The sequence below is a fragment of the Rissa tridactyla genome, chromosome 6 (assembly GCF_028500815.1).
Source record: "Rissa tridactyla isolate bRisTri1 chromosome 6, bRisTri1.patW.cur.20221130, whole genome shotgun sequence".
Taxonomy (NCBI): domain Eukaryota; kingdom Metazoa; phylum Chordata; class Aves; order Charadriiformes; family Laridae; genus Rissa; species Rissa tridactyla.
The window spans coordinates 54,179,249-54,198,594 of record NC_071471.1 but is presented as its reverse complement, the minus strand read 5'-3'; the positions used below and the strand labels follow the sequence as shown (position 1 = coordinate 54,198,594).

General features: G+C 36.2%; 1 protein-coding gene across 3 annotated transcripts in view; it reads right to left on the bottom strand.

The window, feature by feature from the left end:
* The window catches only part of KIF20B (kinesin family member 20B), a 42,183-nt gene that overhangs the window by 9,765 nt on the left and 13,072 nt on the right, over positions 1-19,346 (bottom strand). For all 3 annotated transcript variants that reach the window (XM_054207466.1, XM_054207464.1, XM_054207463.1), the window contains 16 exons: positions 18,447-18,698; positions 17,543-17,682; positions 16,777-16,927; positions 15,559-15,826; positions 14,910-14,971; positions 14,599-14,718; positions 12,832-12,997; positions 7,847-9,059; positions 6,348-6,486; positions 5,228-5,350; positions 4,672-4,732; positions 3,928-4,053; positions 3,524-3,660; positions 2,371-2,526; positions 1,194-1,370; positions 472-627 (listed from right to left, as the gene is read on the bottom strand). In XM_054207466.1, the coding sequence (XP_054063441.1) occupies positions 472-627; positions 1,194-1,370; positions 2,371-2,526; positions 3,524-3,660; positions 3,928-4,053; positions 4,672-4,732; positions 5,228-5,350; positions 6,348-6,486; positions 7,847-9,059; positions 12,832-12,997; positions 14,599-14,718; positions 14,910-14,971; positions 15,559-15,826; positions 16,777-16,927; positions 17,543-17,682; positions 18,447-18,698 (3,447 nt within the window). The remainder of the gene's footprint in view (positions 1-471; positions 628-1,193; positions 1,371-2,370; positions 2,527-3,523; positions 3,661-3,927; positions 4,054-4,671; positions 4,733-5,227; positions 5,351-6,347; positions 6,487-7,846; positions 9,060-12,831; positions 12,998-14,598; positions 14,719-14,909; positions 14,972-15,558; positions 15,827-16,776; positions 16,928-17,542; positions 17,683-18,446; positions 18,699-19,346) is intronic.

Below are 19,346 nucleotides of genomic sequence, written 5' to 3'. Positions count from 1 at the left end.
ATTACTTTGCTTTGGTTCTAAGTTGGATGCAAGATACTGTTTTGTTCTTGTGAACCCCATATAGGCTGGCAGCTGTAATTACAGAATTGTCTCTATTACCACACTATAGATGATATCATGAAAATTGTCTGAGCTGAAATTCCCTTAACAATGACATAACCCAACTGAGATCGCACTACAAATATTATGTCTCCAAATCTCTAGAATCTGGATTAGTTAACTAGCTTTTCCCTCAGGTATGTAGTTTCTATAGTGTATAGAGAGGTGGTATTCCATTAACTAAAGTACTTTTTTTCCTGAGAGTGAGTGTGAGAGAGGGAACAAGAACTCAGAACTGAAGATCTAGTTAAGTATGAAGAACTATGAAAAGAAACTCTTGTGATATTCCCATTGTTGCTGAAACACATACTGAGAAAACAAGAAAAGTTATTAACAACAGGTGAGTACATGCTTTCTATACAACAAACATACCTCTTTGTTTACAGACTGATCTATTTTATCCTGTCCATCAGGTACTTCTACCGAAGATTGAAGACTTTCACTGTTAATGAGTTGTTTCAATTCCTTTATAAAGTCATCTTTCTCAGCCAGCTGTTTTCTTAGTTCTTCTATAAGACTTTCCTTATCCTAATAAACATAGCAAAAATTGCCACAGATTGCAGGATTGGCAAAAGACATTAACGTGCACAAACGTCATTACGATCACTTGGTCACATCATTTTTAGAACTGCAGACTAAAACAGTCAGCTATTCAACAAAAAACCAATAGTTTCATGTATGAGTGGCCACTATTTAAAGTAAAGAAAAGTCATATAACAGCCTGGGAAGATTTAATGCAAAGTTTTTAATTTTACTCTATTTATGTAGGAGTTATAAGAAGTTCACCTCCCATTTGTTCATGAAGGCTATGGTGCTGTGAAAGATGCAGCAAATGTGACAGTTTTTTCAGATTTCCAGTCCAACTTTGCAATTAAAGGATCAAATACGCTTGAGTGTTTATTTGAACTACTAAATATTTTGAAGCTTCAGTTGCTGTTAGAAATAAAGTTTTTTTAAGTTAGCTAAAAATGGTTTCAATATGACAGGGTTTAAGAATGAAAAAATAAAGCCAAAATGCAAAGAGCAATATAGTGTTTTAGAGCATTAATGGATAACAAAAAAAAAATCACAATAGACTGAGAAAGAGAGATGACCTTTTCAGAATCCTTTAGTGCAGCCTGTTTCAGTTCTGCTATTTCTTTATCTTTTTGTGTGTTGTTAGAAGCCAAAGTCTTGAGCTGTACTTCCAAAGCTTCTACTAATTTATCTCTTTCTTCACGCCACTTTTGAAGATTGCTGTCCTTTTCTACCAGCTGTGCAGTGAGTCTCTCCTAAATGGGGAAAAAATAGGTTAGAATTGAACACCACTTCTACACGCTATCTAAACTGTTCCGATAGTTTGGTTTCACATAGCTAGTACTATTTTATGCCCTTAGTAAACTTGAGAGTCAATGTAGATCTTAAAAAGCTCACATAGGACTAGCTTCACTACAAATATGCAAAGGCAAACCATGCTTCAATTAGAAAACCTGTGTCTATATTCATATGCTTTGTGAAGAGAATTTTTGGTAAGAACCACCATTCCTGTTTGCTCACTCTGTGATTTTATTACTAACAAGTCTCAGGCAAGCAAAGTAACAAAGTGAAAGTAGTCCTAAGTTCCTAAAATCCTCCTGCACTGATTGCAGATCCAGAAAGTCATTGCTAACTACTTCTAGATGCAAATGTACTTTTAGATTTTGTAGATTCGTGTAAAAATTTAATATGCTTAAGAAATTACAACCTTGACGCAGTACAGTGAACAGGCAAGGTATCCACTTTGTTATTTACTATCAGTCACTCTACTTTGAAAGCGATAAGGGAGCAAAACCACCAGCATTTAGACCAAGTATTTTTACTCTACACCTGGAAAGAAGCTTGTTTCTGTCAACTTCTGCTTGCTTTTAGCAAAGCCAAGCAACAAATCTTGTTTTTCAAAGTACGTTTTCTTAGCTTCATGAAGTAGCGATTCATTTAAGTGTAGGTTGCTTATTGGTGTTTTACACACAATATGAAGTTTGAAGAATTCATACTGAGGTAGTGGTGGGGATAGGATAGAAAAGAATAGGCAGGTTAACTTCCATTACATACTAACTTTTTTCATTTTGCGACCCTCCCATTCTTCCTTTTTCATATTGAGATCTCATCTAGGCTTTGCCATGTGATAAAGTGAGGGGACTTTAATAAAGGCCAGCTACCCTCAAGCGCCCACACTGTTAACACTTGACATGAAATTTGCTCTGTACTAAAGACTTACACTAGAGGACTCTGCTGAGGCCTCCAGTCACTTACAATTTCTGCTTGTTGCTTTACATGACGTTCTCTGTCCTCTGCAAATTTTCTCATTTCTCTGTTGCGATGGCTCTCAGCTTCTTTTGCTTGACTTATAAGTGCCATTTTTTCCTCCAGCCACTTCTTTCTCTCAGTTTGATACTTTGCCTCATTTTCCTATTTTCATAAAATCAGAAATAAAACCACAGGCAGAGATTAAACAACAACAAAATCTTAAAAACCATATTACCATTAAATGGACTTGTTTCAAAAAGATAACAGAAATACCAGCATGGTTTTTACTCCAGCATATGCCCAAGTGCAAGTATTACATTTTCATTTGTTCTCCTCTATTGAAAAAAAAAAGTAACAATTTTCAGCACTTCTTATTCAGACTGGCATGTCTTCATGGAACAGATTTTTTTTTTCCCTCTCAAAAATGCTCTGGGTAAGTCACAAACACTATAAAAGTTACACCAAAAGTAATACTAAAGAGAACCTTTTAATTTACAAATTCCCGATCTTTTATGCTGCCTTACAGGACACACTAGAAAACTTACTTCTACCTCAAGACTGAAAGGCAAAGAATGCAGTAATGTTTGAATAGCAGGCAGAGATAGTAACTATGTAAGAACATCAATCCACAGCAACTTTACCTCCTGTTCTATCACAATCACACCTCTTGTCAGACTTTTTCCCACATAAGACAGAAGGCACATGAAAAACTGCTTGGAAAAAGAAGGCTACTTTCTAACCCAAGGAGAATTAGAGGTAAATCCTCAGCCTAAGAGAAAGGACTTACAGGTCAACCAGCAAACACAAGATCTTGAAAGAGTTTGATTTAGTTGCCCAAGCAACTGACTGGAAAGAATTTCAGAATGGGTATTAGGAGTTGGACCGGTTAAGATAACTGTAAGAGGAGTCCAGCTACAGAAGCACCACCCATGGTAGCACTCCATTATGGGGCATCAGTGACGCCATATATTACAAACACACTGCATCCAGACTTTGCTGCGCTGCTGCAATGCAGTTTTTGGAGGAGGCTTCCTTTACCAGTGCAAGAACTTACCATATCATGGCCTAGCTCTTGAAGATAGTGACAGAAAAAAATTTGAACTTCTAAATAAAAGTTACGGCTTTAACATAAAGTATAAGTTACATGACCATATTTTACCTTCAGTTCTTTTTGCAGCTTTATTAATTCCTTATTTTCATTTATGTTTTTCTCCTCATTTTTGCTCATCTTTTGCTGCAAATCACCGTCACTCTGCTTATTCAGCTCTCCACACTTCTGCTTCCATGCTTCCAGTTCTAGTCATTACACAAAATGAGGTTACATAAAGTGCAGTTTCAATGCATATTTGACCGCATTCACATCCTTCTACTAAAGTTACTTGGAGTTATCAGCTATGACCACAAATGGACAACAGAAGCCTTTAACTATTAGAAGTTTGTTACATACTACATAAAATCAACGTCTAAATCCCAGTCAACAAATAAAAACAGACATTTAAAGCAGCTATCACAAGACACCCAGAACAATTTTGCCCCCCCGCTCCCTTTCCATGGAGAGATTACCCAAAACTAATCTGTTGGTCTCTTCTAATTTGGCTTCAAGCACTTGTTCTTGTTCAATCTGAGTCTGTTCTTGTTCTTCTAGTGTCATCCGCATATCTTCAATTATTTTTTCCTTTGCACACAGATCTGAAGATTTGAAAATAAATTTACAGATGAGACCCCTCCTAGTTCCCACCGTCCTCTCCTAAAATGCCTTCATTACAAGTTGTTTCCCCATTCCCTGAGATCAAAAGCTCTATCAGAAAGAAATAGGGCATCTCTACTGAACTGTCCAAATCCAAAATTCTTAAGTGATTCTCATCAGCTTGATTTAGGCAAGTGTTCCAGTTTTAACGTCAGTCAGATTATGGCTTGTATGATATGAGAAACTAACCATTGTTCAACTGCTCAATGTTTATTAAACCTACAGAAACTAGCACTATTATGCTAGGTCATGTTCCAGTGTTTGATTTCATTAAAACAGCCAACTAAAATGGCAAATACCAACATTTAATAAATTAACACAGCAAATACACACTTTCTCTTTTTCCTATTCTGAGACTGTTTCTTTGCTTTCAAATATACCTACTAACAATGATTCAATAAAAAATATTTCCTGACTGTAACATTTTAATGTCTGGGTTGGAGCTTCTCAGTATTTTAAAATATAAATATACAAGACTCTCCAAATTCGCTAATAACATGACAACTCATGATGTTGCTGTTTCACACCAAAAAAATTGAACAATACTGGATTTTGCTGACCTTTACATGTTTTCTCATACTGTTTGGAGATTTCTTCCAGCTTCTCATTATTCACCTGCTCCTAAATATTACATTGAAAGCAAATTAAAGAAAATATTAAAAGAAAAATATACATGCTAGAAATTTGTAGCTTTTCATTCTGAGTTTTAATATGTAATGAATAAAGTATTTTAGACAAACAGTCCAGAATAATTCTTTTTCATAGAACGTAAATAAATATTCAAGCTGATTCAAAAAAAGTTTAGAGGAAGATATTACTACTAACATATCAAAGTGTTATATATAATATATACTTATATACACACATATCAGAATATCTGCAGGTATTAAAGTATGTATTTACTAGGCAGATTACTCTATTTAAAAGAATTTGACAATGTCCTGCACTGAGAAGTTCTTTAAACATCTTTCATTCATCCATTAAAACTTATTTCAGCTGGCTATTCTTATTTTTACCTCAATTTCTGTAAGCTTTTTTCTGGTTGCTTGGAAAGCTTGCCTCTAATGGATTAGTTAAAATAACTAAGAGCAAGTAAAATTTTAAAAAGTTAAATACCTTTTTAAGTTGCAGGATTGTGCGCTGTTTGATCTCTAATTCTTCACTAAACTGGTTCTTAATTTTCTGGAGTTCATTAATTTTGTTCCTCAGGGATTTCTCCTCAGACCGCATCGTACAAACCTGTCACCATGGACAAATACAGCAAGCAAAGCTATCATTTAGCAATAAGCCTTTTACACTCTCTGCAAGCTATCAAAATAACCAAATACTTTTAACTAAGAGTCAAGTTTTTGCGAGAACCTTAGACAAATTTCAGGGGCAGCATTCTGTACATCCTTCCTGGAAGGATTTCCAACATAGAGTATTACATTTGGCCAGGGAAAGAGGGGACCCACAAACCACCAAGAAATAGTCTAATCAAACTACAAAAAAAAAGTTTTCTGACATGTGATCCCATCCAGTCCTTGCTACTTCTCAAACAGAGGATTATACACTGAGTGTCAAGTAGGAAAAGGTCCTCAAATGTTAGGCGACTGGGGAAGAGAATAATACTTTTTTTAAGGCTTAACTTTCAAGCACAAATTTTTGCAATAGTTTTTTGGATTTTAAGTTCTCGTGATATCACATGAGGTTCTAAAAAATCCTACTACTTGTAACTAAATACCAACAGTTGACATTAATAAAAGCTATTCCATTATTTCATTTCTTCTCCCCGAGCTTAATAGAAAACACAGCTCAGATTTTAAAAAGTCTCTAGAAGTTATTTTCCTTTTCTGATTAATCCATCTTTTCCTCCCAGAGAGATCAGCATTTTCCACAAGTCTGAGGCTTTGAAGTCAGCACAAATAGCAACGTAATGCTACTGCTGTTATAAAGTCTTCTCCATAACCAGGTCAGCCATGTTTTTCACAAATCCTTTTCAAGTATATTAATAAAACTTACATCCCCCTTTCAGTATCTGTCCTAATCAGTGTTTTGACCTCTGGTCTTATTTTCAGCTTAGAGCTTCAATGGCAATACAACGTAAAATTCACTGTTACTCTAAATACATCACTCGAAATAACCTTATTATGAATCACTTTTAGTGTTTGTAGCTTGAGATTTGTGAAAAGAGGTTTTAATAACAGAACCCCAAGCGTAAACTCACAGAAGAAACATTTGTCCTATGGTTACCAACCTCGTTTTGTACTTGCTGAATTTGTTTCTTGGCATCAGAAAATTTCTCTTTCAAATCTGTATATTCTTCCTCTTTCCTCTGCAAATCTTTTTTCAAACTCTGTACAAGGGCAGAGCTCTCAGACAGATCTTTACGTAGCCTTGTATTAGAAATTAAGAGACATAAATAACATTAATGTTACACATTTCAAAGAAACTGCTTTTACACATTAACTCAGGCACTCTGACTGCTAGTTTTATTTGTTAGTAGAATCTCAGATCCATCAGATCAATGACAAGCTTAATAATTTTACTTGTAGATTTCAGCTTCTTATTATGTGATCCTGAAGTAACAAACCACTCAGATTCACTTTTGAACACTGTAACTTTTTTTGTGTTATTTTAGTAGAGCAACCATTTTTATCATTATGTGACAAAGTAACAAAAGGAACAAAGTTAATATCAATAAGTTTAAACTTGGTATCTACATCCCAGACCTTGTAAGGATCAAAATAAACAAAAATCAAAAGAAAATTAAAAAGACTAATAACATTGCAACATGTACTACTGTTGTAAGAGCTACAAAGAAATTAAGAAGTTTGATGGGTTTATTTTTAAGTGGTCATATTTATTTAAGAAAAGTTTACTGTAAGACATCTTGGATTTTTACTTTAACTAATAAGAAGTTTTTTAGATTCTATACTTGACAATACAAAACAAGGCCACACAAAAGGAAAACCTTTCAAAGCTTTACAAGCACAGGGTCAGGGATCCGCAGACCTTCATGCCGAACTTAAAAGAGTATATGCAGGTACCCACAAATAGGGCACTAAAAAAAATCCCAGATCAGGAGAAGGGCTACATAGCATCTTAAAGCTATTTTTACACGATTGCTCTTTCCTTATGACATGGGAAATATAATCTCTCAGATATATTTAATCTTTTGTTTTTTAAAGATTTAAAAATTAGAGGGGGGTGGGGTAAGTTCTAGCCTCCTACACCAATTATTCCTTCAAGTTCTTACAGTAGACTGTGTTCACCTAGAACAGCTATTACCAAAATCAGCTGTTTACTCCCTAAGCTTTTTTTTCCCCCTTTCTTCTTTTCCTTTTTATTATTCAGTCCTTTCCAAAGAAAACGTTGCCTGCTTTTATGCAAGATACAGGATATAACATTAAACTGTATGTTATTTCCTCCAGAAAGGTTATGCAACACAAAACTATTAGAAATCCCCAAATAATTCTTCATTTCTTTGTTGCTCCCGTTTCCCCCTACAACAGTTCCACATGATTTAGATACATATTTTTGAAAGAATATGCAAACAGGCAAGGAAAATAGAGCCAACAGAATATGCAAATATAAAATTCAAGTATGTACTAAAACTTCTTAAAGAAGCAGTTTGGTTAATAAAGCTGATAAACATACAAATGTGTTATGTCATAATAAACTGATGTTCACATAAGGTAGTTTTAACTTGAGTCCGTTCTCAGAGGGCTATGAGTTATCTCATTATTTACTTACAATTCTATCGATTGTATTTGCTCATCCTCATTTTTCTCCTTTTCCTGAAGGGAGTGTTTCATGTTCTCCAAGCTACTCATCAACTGCACAACTTCCTCCTTCAGATTTGCTTCTTGATCATTTAATTCTTTCAGTTTTTTGTCTGAATTGGCACATTTCTCTTGCAGAGCTACTGTATTACTTTCTAGATTTAAAATAATAGATTCTTTTTCTTTAAGTACTTCTTCTAACTTGGTTATGCTCTCATCTTTAGCTCTAAAAGCCTCCAATCGGCATTCAAGCTCTCTTATTTTTCCCTTGTAGTTAGTAACTTCTTCCTCAAACCGTGAAATTACTCTCTGATCTCCTGCAGCCTGTTTTTCAAAATCCTGGGTTTTCTTCTGGATTTGCTCTTGTAACTGATTTATGAGATCTTTTTCCTTTACGGACTGATGATCTTGATTAGCAATCTCATTTAATTTTATTTTTAGTTGATTATTATAATTCTCAGTGTCATAAAGTGCCTTCTTTAAGTCTTCAACTTGTTGAAGTAGTTCTTGAATCCGCTGACTTTTTTGTGAAGAAGCCTTAATAATATTTTTGCATTCTTCCCAAAGGCTTTCAACACTGCAGTGAAAGGACCTCTCCTGTCTCAGATCTTCTATAGAAGCAATTTGGGACTGCATGCAGACAGGACTCATTTGAGCTCTCTCTGGTTCATCTTTTCGAGAGTTTAAGGAATCCTTTAGATTAACTACATCAATATCCATAGCATAAGACTCTAAGTGACATTCATAAAACTCATCTACTTTGGACTGCATTGCTTTGATTTGTGACACTTTATCAATTATATTTTGTTTGGCACCTTCTACTTCGTTATTTAGCTGAATAATCTTTTTTTCTTGTTCCCTATTTATAGTTTTCTGTTTGTCCAATTCAGAAACAATCTTCTGATAGTCAACTTGACACTGCTGAAGTTCTTCGCTTAAGCCAGAAGCCCTTCCCTCAGAAGCAGAGAGCTTGAGTTGTAACTCTGCTATCTGCCCGCTGAACTCTTCTTTTTTGTTTTTTTCTCCTTTGCATTGTTCTTCAAGTGCAGCGAGCTGACCTTCCAAGGTTTCAATTCTTTCCTTCAACCCTATTATTTCTTCACAGTTCTCAGAAGTATTTGTTTTCACGTATTCAGTTGTCTTTTGCTTTAGACAATCGTCTTCCCAATTCTCCTTCACATATCCTAAAAAAACACCACAACAAAACATACAGCTCAGGTTGATTAAAATCAATAACACAAGTCACTGGCAATACCAAATAGTAGTTACAATAAGAAAAACAGTCACCATCTGAAAGCCACATGCTCATATCATATGGCATTTTGAAGTCTTGAAATAGTTAAAGTCCTCTGAATGGTTTAACATGCAATAGATGCCTCTTAGGCTTTTAGACATAGTTTGCAGCAAGAGGTGTTCACAAGCCTTGAAGAACACTTTGCCGCTGCTCTATTCCAGCCTTCTACACTGCACCACCAGTGGAAAAATCTAGCTAGTTTTACTAATATGTAGTAATACTCATGAGCTAGATAACATCCACGGCTATATCTAGTTTCCATCTTCACTGGTTCAACGATCCCTTTAATACAGCCAGCAATCACCCATTCTACATTTAGAAGAGCAATGGTATTGTATACTTTCCTGAGAAGTTTAATTGATACTCAATATCCCTTTAGTTTAAAAATGAAGCTAAAAATCCAGCACAAGCTTTTCGCTTAGTGTTTTGGACCTTCCTCTCTTCTTTTTTCAACTGGTTTCTAAACTAGATATAAGGATAATTATTTATGCTCACACCTAGAGTGTTGCATGTAAATTTCTCCCACAGAGACGTTCAACATTCCATCACAACCCCAAATTTCCATAAATATTTTATTAGCTTAAGGCTGTTTTTTCCCTAAGTAGTGAGCAATTCTAACTAAAGTCACATGTATTTCACCACCTTCCAAACTGACTCCAGCCGTATTTCACACAAGTGTTTTAGAATCCAGCTGTGTCCATTTAGTAGTATGCATGCTATGATTTAGTATTAAAAGTAAGCCTGACTAAGGATTAGCTCATCACAACTATGTACTCCAGGCAGATGCTACAGATTCTTATGAGTACTGCAACTACACTAAGGTGGAGTTTGGCACTCATCTCACTTTGGGAGCATTAAGTGCATGGGTACACTTGTACAGCACAGAAACATCCTCTGAACAGATCCAACAAGTTTTGTAGAGTCACTAACTACCACCAATAGTGTTTTCCATCTCAATTCAGATTTTGACTTTTGATTATTTTTAGAGTGATCAGATTCCACAGGACACTTTTTCCCTCCTGCTTTTTTTTTTCCTGTTCTAATTAGACATATCAGTTGCTCCTGCTAGGTCAGACACAACAGCAGCTTTACTTTGTCCTGTAAAGCCATGCTTCTAAATCCTACAAGATTGACAATTTTGGATTGGGAGATGGTTTTCTCTGAAGCCCAGTTGTGTAGTCACAAGAAAACATATCAGACAAAGTACTACATAGTTCTCACACTGGACATGAAGTTTACATACTTCACTAGAAGGGAGAGGTGCTGGGGTATCTTAAGACATATTTTGTGATCTAAGGTGTCAAGATGAAAAAAGTAGCAGAGTTTAGCCCAACACCTATAGTGAGAAGGGTATGATCATTCACAAGAGGATTTAGAAGTGATCTAGATGCTTTGTACTGACGGCCACAATCATGCAGCAAAGCAGGATGAATATTAGGGCAAGACGACACGTGATATTCAGTCCAGACGCTTTCTAGTACTAAGATTTCTATGTACTAAGAAAGAAAAAGCCCCACCCCAGAAAATGGGATACAAGTCCTAGAGAAGAGAACAAAAACTTGAACCTCAAAACAAGATAACTTATCTTCTCCCAAAATAAACTTTGGTCATAGGCCACTAGCATGTCTAAATTCTACAAGAAAGCCATCACAGTGTAGCTGTGCTCATTATTCTATTGTGCCAGGTACATTTAATGAAAATGGTTAAATGTAAGTATATATATTAATATATATCATCATTATGAAACATCTAACAACTCGGTTATTAAAATCAGATGCCTTACATTCTCAACACCCACAAAAGAAACATTTTTATCATGACTGAAGAGCCTATTCTTCCCAAGAGAAATCTCTCAATGTTGACATTAATTGGCACTGTTAGTGATCCGCTTTAATTTATTTGAGAAGAGCTGTCGCTTTTCTATTTTTTGTTTGTTCAGACAAGCTTCAGTCAGTCGATAACAAACCTACTACAAGGAGTCTACTTCAGCTTAATTTCACACCCTTTTCCTGTAACATTTATATAGGGGGCACCAAACGGTCATGCTAGGATCCAATATTCATCCCAATCAAAGACAGTAGAGGTAAATCAGAAATGCACCTGGTACAGACAGAAGCTTCCTTTAAAGACCTCAAATGACACTTATTTGAACAAACATCAGAAATGCCCTACTGGATCACACATCGGTTGACATAGCTTAATATTTTACCTCCTTTTGCTACTGTTGGTAGGCCCAGCCACTTCTTACAGACCTTTCCTGACACAGGACAATTGGGAATGATGGAGGAATACAAGACAATACATCCTTGCTTAACCCTTTCAGTATCTACATATGAACCCGTTGGCTGTTATCTTGTCCAACCACTCCTGGAATCGGAGAATTATCTGCCTCTCTCACCTTATGGGACAGCAAATATTAGAAGTTCACTACCCACTGCATGAAGTGCTTTGTTCCATAAGCTTAAACTGTTCTTCTACTAGACTGAGTGTTCCCTTGTTCTTTCACTGCAGAGTGTGATGAATGACAGTCCAGCATTCAGTTTATTCACTGTCTGTATCCTCAGCTTTCTGTGATCACATGAATTTGACAAGCCTCTTTTTAACCTATTTTATCCCTCTTTATGGGGATAGATATTTTCTACTTCCAATTTTTAATCTTTTTTCTACCCCATCCTCACCCAAACAACGTCTGGAAGATTTTCTTACTTGCACCTATTCTGCAGGAGGAAGGCAAGAAAGTAAGGGACACGAAGAGAAGACCTTTCATTCTCTTTTCATATATGGTTTCCATAGTTCTACAAGAAACTGAAGCCCAGCTGTGTCCTGAAATCAGGTTAGAGGCAGGCAGATCTCACAATTACCATTTTGCACAAGTGTGTCCTGTATTAGTCTCACTGATCAATCAACTTTAGTGAAATGGATAACATAAGTAGTGGTGTCCTTTTAAGTTTCACCCTTATCCATGAAGGTATTTAACTGCAGCTAGTTTAATTCACCTCATTCTAAAGGACTGTAAGCTCACAGATAAAGCAAGGAAAGCAAAAAGATTGGAAGTAAATATGTGAGAGCTGCACAAAATATGCTATCTGTAGACTTAAAATAATTTTACTTCCACTCAAGTGGAAAGCTTTTCTCCTTTGCCAGCACTGTCACCTTGACCAGAGTTGGTGTATTCACTGCATACATACAGAATGAAACATCATGTTTCACAGCATATATTGTATGTCCAAACAATCAGTAAGCCATTGACACCTTTGATCTTGCTTAGACAGTTTTTTAAAAAAAAAAAAAAAAAGGCAACCTTGAGCAGGAGATGCTACTTCCCCAGAAGTTCAGCAACAGCAAGTTTAGTGCAAGAACAACTGTTAAGAAATTGCTTAAGAACTACAACTGAGTCTGCAAGTACAGTAACAGATGAGAAAAAGCAGCAGAAAGGAAAGAGTCTAAAAACTAACTTTTATTTTAAGCATTTAGGAGTGAACAGTATAGGACATTCTGCAACACAGATGATATTTACATAAGTTACTTCCATTTACAGTTTAATATAGTAGATTTTCTCCTCATAACATAATGTTTACGCTTCACAACTTTTTGCTTTTGTTGCGGAATAATAATCAAGTTTCTTTGAAAGACCCCCTGCTGAGTGATGGTAGAAATTGTACCTTTCTTTGTAGGTGGCTCTTCTTCCACAGTAGGCTTACTTTCAAAACAACGTTTTCTTCCCACTTCCAATACAGTTTCCTCACGATCCTTGAATTGCCTGCTTTCAATCACTTTGCTAGAGTCTTTTTCTGACAATTTCCTTTTAATGGTAGTTACAGTCTTGTCCTGTGTTAAAATAAGATCAATTACTTTGAAGTTTTACAAAGTGAGCACATAAGAGGCTTAGTAATTTTTTATACACAAACATTTTTACAAAACTATCTGGGTAACATGTATAGGGGTTGTCAGAGGAACAAGTCAGTTACATATCAATTACTTGCAGGTACATCTTCAGACAGTAATAAGCACAATGCTTTGCACTGTACAGAAAGCAGAGCAAGAGATTAGGAATCTACAAAATGCAAGAGCAAAATGCAATTGCATGTAAGAGGAGTTTGTTTACCACCTGAAAATAATTTCCAGTGTCAAAAGAGTTGATGAAATTCCTGCTTTGTTCAAAGCACAAATGGTCAGCTCTACAAGTTTGTCACTTTGTCATAGTTAGAGTTGGGAGTTTTAACTGCCTTCAGCAAAGCTGGAGATCATTTTTGTCATGACAGATCCGATACGATCTGAAAGCCTAGTCGGTTCTGTCATACATACTTTAGACTATATATTTGACTAAGAATAAAGTTTCTTTACTTGCAAGATGACAAGTGGCAAGCCATGCCGGTTGCCAATGAGCAAAAAAAAAATAAAAATCTATAGAACAGACTTGAGGTTTATGGTCATGTTTTAAGCTTCATGCCACACAGCCTCATAGAAACACTGGACAGAGTTGGAGCCTTGCTCTTAGAAGGCACAGTAATAGGAAGCAGTCATCACAACCCTTACTGCTTTCAGAGCACTCATACTATTGAAAAGCTAAGTTGCTGTAGGGCAGATGAAGGGACTCGAAGGTTAAGTAAGGCTTTGACCATAAATTTACAGTGGAAGAGAGAAACAGCTTAAAGCTGTGACTAAGTTTAATTTAAAACGTTCTCAGAACTACTTCAGGTTACTGGACATCAGGCTCAAAAAAAGAAAACTTAACTGCATATTTGATTTTTTTTTTTAACCTGTATACATTTAGCCAAGCTAGTCTTTCAGCATTCAGCAGCTAGCAGAAGACTAGCCAGTTGCAACTTTTATTAGCCACATCAAAAGCAGAGATAGCCTGGTCATCCATTCCTAGTTCAATTTCTGCTCAATATATTCATATTATTGCTCTTCCTTTGAAAGTGTGTGTGCATGGTGGCGGTGGGTGGAACACACTTATCTTTGTTGCCCACCTACACAATCACTGTCCTCACATTATTAACTTCTAACTTCAATTAAATTTGACCTTTTGCTGCAGCAAAACCTCCTTTCCTTTCTTTTCCATTCAGGCAAAAATAAAGAGACAGTGATGTAAGCCCTCTATTCCCACTGCTTAAGTCTTCCCAGTTTGAGGTGTTTTTTGTTTTGGGGTTTTTTTGTGTTTTTTTTTTTTTTTCTTTAGAGTGGCTCTTCAGAGTCTCATCTCTAGTCCTCCAATAATAACTGGAGATCACTGCTTCTGAAAGTCACATTTTCCACACACGCCCATGTGCTATAACTTTAGTTTCAATCCTGACTTCACCTGCTATCATTTCAAGCAACTAGCAGTTACTTACAGAAAATTCCATTTTTCCAAAATAGTTAAGTCCATTATAAGCATAGATTTAGACTTTTTTTGTATAAAGAAAATTGATATATCTAAGACTTACATAGTCTTTTACAGTTTCTTCTAAATGGGATATCAAATCCTGTAGTCTTGTAATGGCATCATCTTTTTGCTCTACAATGTCCATTAGTTCTTGAATCCTTTTATTCTGTGTATTCATTTTCTTGGAAAGAAAGAATAGTAGTTCATCAGTGTTAAATTGTTGGACTATACCATGAATTTAGAAGCAAGATCAGTTAAGCTAAGCTTGACATAAAAAAAAAGCTAGAAGCATGCTATAACAGCATTTTAAGCTACTAGAATTTTTTATTAAAAGCAAATCATTTTGCAGAAGTTTTTACTTGAGAAAGTTACCTCAGTTGCTTCTTTAAGCTGCTCAGCAGACTCATCCAGTTTAATCATCTGCATTTCAAAGTCTGTAACAGGAAAAGAAGTCTGCATCAAGTAAGCAGCCATTACATAGTTTACTCAGTAATCCATTTTTCCAGATCTTTTGGTACCTCAGTAGCTTTTGAATAGAATAATTTCATGTTAACTTCTATTAATAGGACACATTTCAAAAGTTGTTTAGGTTTTTTGAATAGGAGAATTGGGCCTTGCAACCCATAAAAAATATAGATCGCATTAAGAGACATCTGCCAAAATTGTATTATGAGGTATTGCTACTTTTTCCCCCTTTTATGAATACTCCACAGGACACCTGAAAACACTGCATCAGCAAAATGTAGAGTGCAGGGATTACAATATAACCATGAAACCAAGAATCAATAGTGTTGACATTTTACCCCACAATTCAGAAGTCTACAATTGACAGTTTTGTCTTAAAAACCAAATAACCAAGGCCTGTGGAAATGTTCAACCTGGACGTATAACAAAACAATTGGTTACCACCTCTATACATATGATTTGGTTCCAAAATCCTGCTCAACTGGATTGTTTCTGTTTTACAGTAGTGGGTAATTTCTTTTTTCTGCCTTTCACATCACACTTACACCCAGCTCACCTTTGGTTTTCTGTGTCAGCTCTTCTTCAGTTTTGGTTAGTTCATTGGTTTTCTTTGTCAGGTCTTGTTTGGTCTTGGTTAGTTCAGTGGTAATTTTTCCCAGTTGTTTTTCAAGCCAACCTATAGCTTCTTGGGGGTCCTCCAGGGACACGATGTATCTGTGTGCTTCTTCTGCCTGCTTTTTGATATCACTGACATCATTCTGCAGAGAATCAATAATGCCCTCAAAATTGATGTTGGTGCCTGGCCCTATGCTATATTCTTCATCCTGAAAGATAATTTATATCCATTTAGAAATAGCAAATAATTACACAATAACCATTATTTCTACAGAAAATTTGGAAGACTGTTTGAATTTAAACATACAAATACAGTTAATTCTAGCTTCAAAGCCATCTTGTGGTTTCATATGCAATTTGATTACCAGCTTCTGACTACCTTCACACACAAGTCTCCAGTATAGCTACTCTATATTTATAGCTTTTAATGACCCACCATCACATTCCCTTTTATATCACCAGAAAGGCATCGCTTCCAAATTTAATATGAAGTAATTGTTTTGTTGTTTGTTTTTTTTTTTTTTTTTACCAGATGAGAACATTGAATTAATACAGCAAGAGAACAGTTTTAGAAGGAATACATCTGAAATTTTCATATATCAATAAGTTCATAAGGTGAAATAAGTTTGTGGTAACTTATTAAGTTGTACTCAAAACATTAACTTTTTATCTTTCCTCTTTGTTTTTAAAAAACAAAGGGTTCCAAACTCACAAAAGCCAGCCTCAAGTTAAGAGTCTAGTTATGGCTTAAGTGTATATACAATTGTCATTGCTTCAGTTGTAGCAACAATAGCTTTAATAGGGGAAAAAGTCTCTGGGACAACTCCAGTACAGTCCCTATATGGGGCCTAGAGAAGTCTGCTTCAAATAGGCACTTAACGCAATAGAGTTCATACCATAATTGCAGCTTTTTCCCCTCAATTTCTTTATATACAATAATTTTCACTTTGTGTTGCAGAAATGCAGAAAACCCCGAAGACTCCTAAATGCATGCCTAAGGCTTAGCAACTATGTCTATTAAGTGTGATAAACATATCTTGCAGAGATACAGGTACACAGCATGCAACTCCTTGAAACCACCCTTCTAATCCTTGAGACATACAATCACCATAACAGGTAGTTAGTAAAAGGGATGTTATTGGGGGAAGGACAAAAATACCAGAGGTCTAGCTTGTTCACTGCAAGGCTCATCCTTTGATTTATTTTCTTCATCTGTGTTTTTAGTATAATCATTTACAAGCTCCTTGAATATTTCCAGGCGTCTTTCAGCATTTTCTTCGAGCTGTTGTCGTTCGTGAGAAAGGCACTCTCTATAGCAGGGAAAATAAATCAGCTAAAAGCCAGCCAGTATGAGCTACTAAGACATTATTAGTACAGCTGCCTATAAACAAAGATGTTTATTTTGGCCCAAGAGAAAGATACACAAAAAGGTGCTGCTGCACCAAAATAGAAGTATATTTCACCCCCCCATACCCCTGAAGAATGAGGGGGAGACAAATATATACACAGGTTACAGATAGCACTTAACTACAAGCATTTTTTCTAAGCTTCTTGAGCCAGAATACCAGTTTGGAATATCACTAAGACTGCAGTAACTAAAGAATTTGCAAGTGTCACTCTTTCCATAGACATCCTACCGACAATGCTCTTCTCTTAAGGACAGCTCTACAGGAACAAACAGTGCTTACAGATGCTACACACACACCCCTACCCACTTCCCAAAAACCAAAGCCTTTCCTACACAGTATTTTCCTGAAATCAGTCCAAACAGAAACTGATCTATTAACAGAAGCAGTAAGTCTAGCAGAAGAGTGTGGTCTCTTATGGCCAAGAGACAGATTTAAGAAGTAAGCTGATTTATTTCAGGTTGGTTTTTTTTTTTTTTTTAAAACTAGTAACTGTAAAACCACTTAAAGCTAACTTACTTGAAATCAATTTCCCGCTCAGCAAAATAGTGGGTCATTTCTTGTACCACTTCTTCACGGATTTTTAGTTCCAGCATTAACTTATTCTTCCTTTCAGTAATAAGTTTGTTCTTCAACTCTTCTACGAGACTCAGCAGCATCTAGAATTACCGTTAGTATTAAGTTTTTCATAAAGAAGTAGTTTCCCAGAAGTGAGATTTTTTCGCATTCCTCAAACACTACTTCAACACTTCCAGCTGGCAAAAGTTCCTCCAGTTCTTTTATTAGCTTATTCATAAACAGGAAGATTCATGAGTGGATCAAAGTATCTGTTTTGTACTAGCACAGCAATTTATAAGTCTGCACAGAGCAGCCATTTAGAAAGAACATGAAGTTTGTTACAAGAATTCTTGAAGCTGGCCTAAAAAACATGCTTAAGCTCCACAGGATTTAGCTCCTATTTTCCAGGTGCTCATTTTTGGGGAATACTAACGAAACCCACACTAAACAGTCTCTAGTCCCTCTGTTCCCTCACCCTTGTCTTCCTTCAAAGAGACTAAAATTGCTGTTCCTTAAAGAATGGTTTTCAGAGTTTCCTTGTGCATAGAATGCAAAGGAACAGTCTTCCACATCACTGAAAAACGCAGGCAATACTTGCTGAGCATTGACCATTTGTTACCAAAAGGAGAGGAAGATAGATCTGCAATTCTTACTGCTCATTCTGTATTCAGACACATTTCATGGAGTTTTCCCACAATAGGCCCTAAGTCATGAGTAATCCCACTTTCAGTTCTTGACACTAGAGTTAGATAGAGTAAAGGTGATCAGGAAAAAGAGAAAAGTGAGAGATGGGGGAAACTGGGACAAGAATACCTTGCTTCAAGACTCCATGTTACATAATTCTTAGAGTAGCCCTGGCACATACCATATATTCTTCTTTTCCAACAAGAACTTTATTTTCTTCATATTTCTGCACTGATTCTTCTCTTGACATATTACTCTGTTCTTCCATCTCAGCATCATCTTCAATCACATCTTCTAAGCTACTGTCCCATAGGATAGTAGGTCTTTTGTTTGGGATTGGCATTTTAGAGACACAGAGTAGTGATGATTCTCTTGCTGATTTCTGGCTAAGTGACTGATCTTGGGGAAGAACAGACACGTCCATAACTACAACCTACCCAGAAAATAAAGAGCAGAGTCATCAGTATTTTTCAAACCTCTGCTGGCACTTCCAAGACATACCTGTTGCATTTTCCTATAGGTCTCCTGAGCACAGTACTCCCCCAGTCTATCCTCTGTTTAGAGTCACTACTTAGACCAGTTTCCAGCTAGAGTACAAAGAAGTCACTTTATAGTCTAACCCTTCTTTTGATCCCAAGAACACTAAGTTTCACTGCCTCAACAACCTACAAGAGGGTCGATACCTCATGCACCATCAGGTTTCTGTACTTCCTATACTTTGAGTTTCTAGTTGCATTACACAAATGTCATCCTGCAGATTCTATTTTTCGAACAGCTTTATCACCCTTACAATCTGCTCCTTCTAGTGTTGTACTTAAGCTGCTTAGATAAGCCCACATTCCAAAGGCCTAGATCTATTCTTTTGAACATATCTAACTGTCAACACAAGTTTTCCACGGCTTCCAGCACTGATCCCCAATAATTCTGTCTTCCAACTTTGCCAAGGTTATATCACTACGCTTACTTTTACACATTCTGCTTAACCTCCTCCTTCCCACCAAGGCCTCTATGGACGTAAAAATGACCTTTCAAACCCTCTTTGGTGCTCAACCTATTTTATCAATATTTCAGGTAAGCAATA